Source organism: Gossypium raimondii, chromosome 6, assembly GCF_025698545.1.
Source record: "Gossypium raimondii isolate GPD5lz chromosome 6, ASM2569854v1, whole genome shotgun sequence".
Classification (NCBI taxonomy): Eukaryota; Viridiplantae; Streptophyta; class Magnoliopsida; order Malvales; family Malvaceae; genus Gossypium; species Gossypium raimondii.
The window spans coordinates 45,957,068-45,963,244 of NC_068570.1; the positions used below are offsets into that span (position 1 = coordinate 45,957,068).

At 37.2% G+C, this 6,177-nt stretch overlaps 1 protein-coding gene across 2 annotated transcripts; it reads left to right on the forward strand.

The window, feature by feature from the left end:
* The first annotated feature begins 2,283 nt into the window (after positions 1-2,283).
* Positions 2,284-5,870, forward strand: LOC105773122 (two-pore potassium channel 3). 2 transcript variants are annotated; one of them, XM_012594796.2, is made up of 3 exons: positions 2,287-2,965; positions 3,236-3,678; positions 5,152-5,870. In XM_012594796.2, the coding sequence occupies exons 1-3, from the start codon at positions 2,504-2,506 to the stop codon at positions 5,297-5,299; spliced, it is 1,053 nt and encodes a 350-aa protein (XP_012450250.1). In that variant the 5' UTR covers positions 2,287-2,503; the 3' UTR covers positions 5,300-5,870. The 2 variants fall into 2 exon arrangements, with proteins under 2 accessions (XP_012450248.1, XP_012450250.1); XM_012594794.2 differs by having other exon boundaries at positions 2,284-3,678.
* The last annotated feature ends 307 nt before the right edge of the window (positions 5,871-6,177 follow it).

Here is a 6,177-nt window from a genome sequence, read left to right on the forward strand (position 1 = left end):
GCATAAAATTGGTTTCTTGTAAAACAGTTTAAGATATACATTTGGGTCACTTTTATTGAATGCATTATTGATTGTCATCGACAAGGTATGAGCTTGTCTGACATTATTCCATGAAATGTTGGAGAGACTATGGGCTCTAAACTAACTGGGCGCGGAGTACCTTGATGGGATATCGAAGGAGCAGTGGACACAGTCATATGACAGAGGACTATGATATAGACACATAACATGAACCTAGCGGAATGCATTAGTTCCGTATTGAAGGGGATGCGTCATTTTTCGGTAACCTCAATGGTCAATGAAATGAATTTTCAATTAGCAGCATTGTTTCCAAAGTAGGCTAAAACATACACGGGACAGATAAATGGTGGTCATGTTTTGTGCAAGTCAGTGCTGAAAGATATTAGGGAAAATGTAGAAATTACGAACTCAATGACTTTAGTGTGTCACTCATGCCCAAATCTAATCTTCTGGGTTAAGTAGCCCCATAGACCCGACCGTGGAGTTATCGATGGAGTGTACTGCATAGACTTGAGACAAATGACCTGTGACTGTGAGAGATTTTAAGCACTTTGTTATTCATGCGAACATGTAATTGTGGCATGTGCCTTGGAACGTATAAATGACCTACGTTGACAAATTTTACAAACTTGAAAGCGCGTATAATGTTTGGAAATTTGAATTCCCACCTATCCCAGATGAAAGCATGTGGTCGCCTAACTCACATGTTCCTTTTGAGTTGGTACTGGATAAGAACTTTCAGTGCAAGCCGAAAGGTTGACCAAAATCAACTCGGATACGAGGCAATATCGATATTCAGGAGCGAGGAGACACACAGAGGTTATGTGATTACTGTAGGAACCCAATGCATACGAAGCCACCATGTCCACACAACTCAAGAGCATCGAGGAGAAAAGCTAATTAAAACACTAACTCATGCAGTAAAAACACAAACTTATACGTGTATTCATGCCATTTTTTTTGTAAAGTGCATGTTAATATTAATTATTAAAGTAAGATATATTACAATACGCAAGTGAAAGTTTTAATCTTTTTCCGTATTGACATTCTATTCTTTCCTTTCTCAAAATATTGGAGTGAACAAATGGATAGAGAAAAACTTAAATGAAAAAGTAACATAAATAATTGTAAATTTTAAACTCACAATATGATATGATACAAAACAAACCAATTTAATAAACAAGTTTCAGATATTGTAAATAAATATACATTTGGGATGTAAAACAAAGTATACAATTTGGGAAAATTAGAAAACAATTGAAAATTGATGATTGAAAATTGAGAATGGAAGAATGAGTATTGAATATTTGGTTGAAAAGAATGAAGTTTAGAGGGACGTATATAGGAAATTTTATGGTTGTTGGAGCCCTTGTAGTCGTTGGAAAAGTTATCGTTGGAAAAATTATCGTTGAAAGGAAAATGTGTCTTACAAGATGCTTTTTCATTGATGTGGTAAAGAAAACTATCTTGCAGAACACATTTTTCTTTCTCTCTCCCCAAAAACAACATGAATCGATCAATTTTTAAAAAATCGGCATAGTTTGTTAATTTTTTTAACATATTTACATAAATATGCCGATGGTGGACCCTGCTTTAAATCTCATAATCGAAGTCTTAGGGTGAGTTTGGATGGGCGGTGCATTTACCTGCGGTTAGTGTAAAAATAGCGGTGGCGGTGAGATTAGATACTGTAACGATACTGTAGCGTGTGACAAAAAGTAAACTAAACGCACCGCACCGCACCTAATCGCCCATCCAAACCCACCCTTATATGGGGCTTTTAGAAAAAGCCGAGCCCAATCCCGAGTGAAACTTAACTGGCCTTAACATGTTTGGGGAACCCCAATACTTTTAACATTGGTAACGTAAAATTCTTCAAAATCTTTAATGAGAATTTTTATAAATAAGAATATTTGAGCCCACAATACGTAAATATTTCAAATATGACAGAATACTTGGAACTTGATCAAAATTTGTAGTCAGTGTGTTGGGTTGGCACTTGGCATGGCGGCCAATCAAACATCCCCTGGATTGCCACCACAGCCGTTTTTCCCCGACACGTTCTTCATTTGAATCATTGGCAGCTCCTTTTTTTGAACAACAAAAAGAAGAAAATACATTTAAATAAATGATTGGAGGTGGTTCAGTGGATGGCATAAGTGGTTAAAAAAGAATAATTTGTAATTTAAAAAAATGAAAATAAATTCCCAAAAGGCAAGAGAGTAGAAGACTTTCTCAAGTTCTCCCTCGTCCATGTTGTATGTTGTAGGCACAAAACACAATCACAATCATACGCGCAATCTATCCTCTATTTGCTCATACGGAACGGATGTACTTGAAAAACCACTCATCTTGTTCCTTTGTTCACTTCAGATTTTTTTTCTACCACTAGCTTCTTTCCTTTGTCTTTATCTCCTTCACACATCGCAATCCCAGAAATAAATCCCCCCCCTCCCCTTGAATCTTTTTGTTTCTTCAGACAATGGAAAATGATCCTTTGCTTCTGTATGCAAGTCCCCGGAAGAAACCAACGCCGCCCTCACCTCTCTTTCCCCTCCCTGAACACAATGAAGTCTCTCTCCCTGTCTCTTTAACTCCATCTGAGCTTAAAGATAGACTCATCTTTGGTCCTTCTCCTCCTCCTTCCCTTTCTCCCATTGATTCTTCTCCCATCTTTGATGCCTTAACTTCATCTCTTCAATCCCCCCGACCTTCTTCTTCTTCTCCTCCTCCTCAAGACACTGTTGTAAATCTCCAAGACCCTCTTTTGCAGCCAACCCAACTTAATTCACCCACTCCAGCACCAGCTTCATGGTTAATTGACCCAGATTTCATATGGGAAAAATCCAATCTTCACAGGTCCAAAACGGCACCTGCCATGGCTGTTTTAAATGATGTCATCCGCTCTTCAATTCCCAAACCTCAATTGGGGTCTCAATCCATTGTAAGACAAGCTTTTGTGCTTTTAGTCTTGTATTTAACTTTGGGTGTTGTTATCTTTTGGTTTAATAGGCATAATTTCTTGGGTAATGAAACTCACCCGGTTGTTGATGCATTGTATTTTTGTATTGTGACAATGTGCACAATTGGATACGGTGATATTATCCCTAATAGTGTGGCTACCAAGTTGTTTTCAATATTATTTGTGTTGGTCGGATTCGGTTTTATTGATATTTTGCTTAGTGGGATGGTTAGCTATGTACTTGATTTGCAGGAGAGTTATTTGTTGAGAACTGTTGAACATGAGGGTCAAAAGAAGGACTCTGCAAGATCTTATATAATTGATGTCAAAAAGGGGAGGATGAGGATAAGAATGAAGGTGGGATTGGCATTAGGAGTTGTGGTTCTTTGTATTGGAATTGGTGTTGGTGTTATGCATTTTGTTGAGAGGCTTGGGTGGTTGGATGCTTTTTATCTTTCCGTTATGTCGGTCACTACAGTTGGCTATGGGGATAGAGCATTTAAGACGTTGCCTGGTAGGATTTTTGCTGCTATTTGGTTGCTTGTTTCCACTCTGGCTGTTGCTCGAGCGTTTCTGTATTTGGCTGAGGCTAGAGTGGATAAGAGGCATAGGACAATGGCGAAGTGGGTGCTTGGACAGGACATGACTGTCTCGGAGTTTCTTGCTGCTGATATTGACAACAATGGTTTTGTGAGGTATGCTGTTTTATGAAATTTGGTTAGTACTTGAACTATGCATCTTCATCTCCTCAAGTTTCTAGTAGTTGTATGCTTTGATGCAATAATACCTGAAAGGTTAATATACTAATTTCGAAACTTACTGTAGTTTCCTCCTTTTCCTTTATAGCTGTTGTAGTCTTTAGTTCACCAGTTGACATTTTAATTAAGTTCGAAGAACTCGTATTGGGATTCACGGTTGATTTATTAACATGCAATTGCTTAAATTCTTAAATAAAAGATTCTCACTCCAAAGAACTTTTAATGCATCAGTTTTCAAAATGGAATAGATTTTTCTTCCAAGGTCCTCTTTGTTGGGATTGCTTTATATTGTGCTATTCAAACGATGTGTCTATCTTGTGAATACAATTTCAATGCAACATCTGCTATGCGTGTAATTTGCTCTGTCTGCTAGGTTATGCATATGATCTTCTCAATTGAAATATGATAATAATCTTCACTTTCTATTACCCCTTTGCAAACATGTTGAAAACACCACAAAAATTGTGCCTGAATGGTAACTTTCCTTTTTGAAATTAAGGCATAAAAACCAGAAAAAAAAGCCAATCCCAGAAAATTTGGGATTAAGTACCGTATTTGAGTTGTATTTAATATGCATCCCTATTTTTCTGACTTTTCATTTTTCTTTTTGAGTACCTGTGTTCAATGCCTATACCTGAGATATCTTCGAACATGAGTGTGGGGATATGCCCAAATACATAGGAAGATTTTGAAATAACAAAAGTGAACACACCTGTGTCTGACACTCACCCAAGTCCTAGTAACGTAGCTATAATGTTTGAAGCTTTGATTAGACTACAGAACTGTATCTTTAGATATGAGGGACTTTGATATACTTTATTGAGGACAAACAAAAGCAATTAAATTATACTGCTTCTCAGCCATACTGCTAATTTTTGGGTTCAGTGTGGTTTATCTGTGTCTTATGGACTACATTTTATGAATTACCTCAGATGTATGGTGTACATGGGTGTAGGTTATTATTATCAAGTGCAGTACATTGTTGCTTCTGGATGCATCTAATAGGGGTACTTTCCCTCTTTTATCCATTACTTGTAATTGATTCAGTGGTTCATTAAGGTGTTTCCAATTGTAAGCTCATAATTCTTCTGATTCTCTATCTGGTTCTTTTCTGCTTTACCGACTTGAGTGCAACATCCTAGGAGGCTTTGATAATGTCACAATGATTGAAGTCCTTAAGGTGTTACATCATTTGACTAGATTTTTTTCGAACTGGATACTCTATATTGTTTTGTTTTGCCATGTTGCATTATCCTCAAAACATTCTATTACTTAAAATGGTCTTGGTAATTTGTATGCTGATCTGTCTTGGTCTAAATTTCCTAATCCTTCTCAAATTCCATTTTTATTCTCAATGTTGTTGCTTTCTGTTCATTTCCCATTGAATTTAATGTCGGTTTATATGCCCAGCAAATCCGAGTTTGTGATATACAAGCTCAAGGAGATGGGGAAGGTATCAGAAAAAGACATTATGCAGATCAGCGAGAAGTTCGATAGGCTAGATGCTGGCAACTGTGGGAAGATAACTCTTGCAGATCTTATGGAGCATCATCATTAATCTGCAAGTAACCTTGCTTATAATCATCGTTATGATACGGCGAAGGTGGCATGGACAGTAATGGATGACATTGAATCATCAACTGCAGAAATGGCAGTGGTTAGAAATCAAGGCAAGCAACAATGACGGTTTATTCGAATCTTCATGCATGTTGACTTGGTCCTCTTGCTCATCCCATAATGTCTTATTCCATAGATGAACGGTCTACCTTCCCGGTGTAGTTCTTTCTTTTGGTTTTAGGGTCAGAAACTCGGTAAGACAATCCTGGGATGCATCATTCACCAACTTGACTAGTGGATAAAACCCTTTTGTTGGTCGGACTAAGTCTGGCGCTTGTTGAGTGGTTGGCCTATGTTACCTTAGCGGAATACATGTGTACAATTTGGGTATGTTATAGTTTAGGTGGTTGGATAAGCACCTTATGAGTATGTCCGAATATATGTTCTATTTAGGTGGTTGGTTGGATTGGATGAGTTCCCTATGTAAAAGTATATGTTGATGCCAGTTTTTTATGAAAATGAATTTTGTACGAAAGAGATTTGTGGATGTAAACAAATTGCGTTTATTCTTACCCGTATCTTAGTCACCTCCGCGTTTTTATCTTCTGTTTTGGTGAAAGGTAGCGTCGTTTGAATCGAATCGGTCGATCGGTTGGATTGAGAATTTGTTAAGAGTATCTATCTGGAGAGTGGTTTTGAACCGATTTGATAAGGAATCGGTATGAATTGACTAAAAAATTGGTTGAAATGAAATTTTTAATAATTTTTTAATTGGATCAATTGAACCAGTGAATCGGTGACTTGATTGATTCGACTACCAATTTCGTTTAAAAAACATTGGTGAAAGGCTGAACAAAAATAACAACAAAGAAGGTTTAT

Coding starts and splice junctions, on each gene's coding strand:
- LOC105773122 (XM_012594794.2), top strand. CDS start 2,504: ATGGAAAATGATCCTTTGCTTCTGTATGCAAGTCCCCGGAAGAAACCA. Junction 3,679..5,151: donor GACAACAATGGTTTTGTGAG/GTATGCTGTTTT, acceptor TTATATGCCCAG/CAAATCCGAGTTTGTGATAT.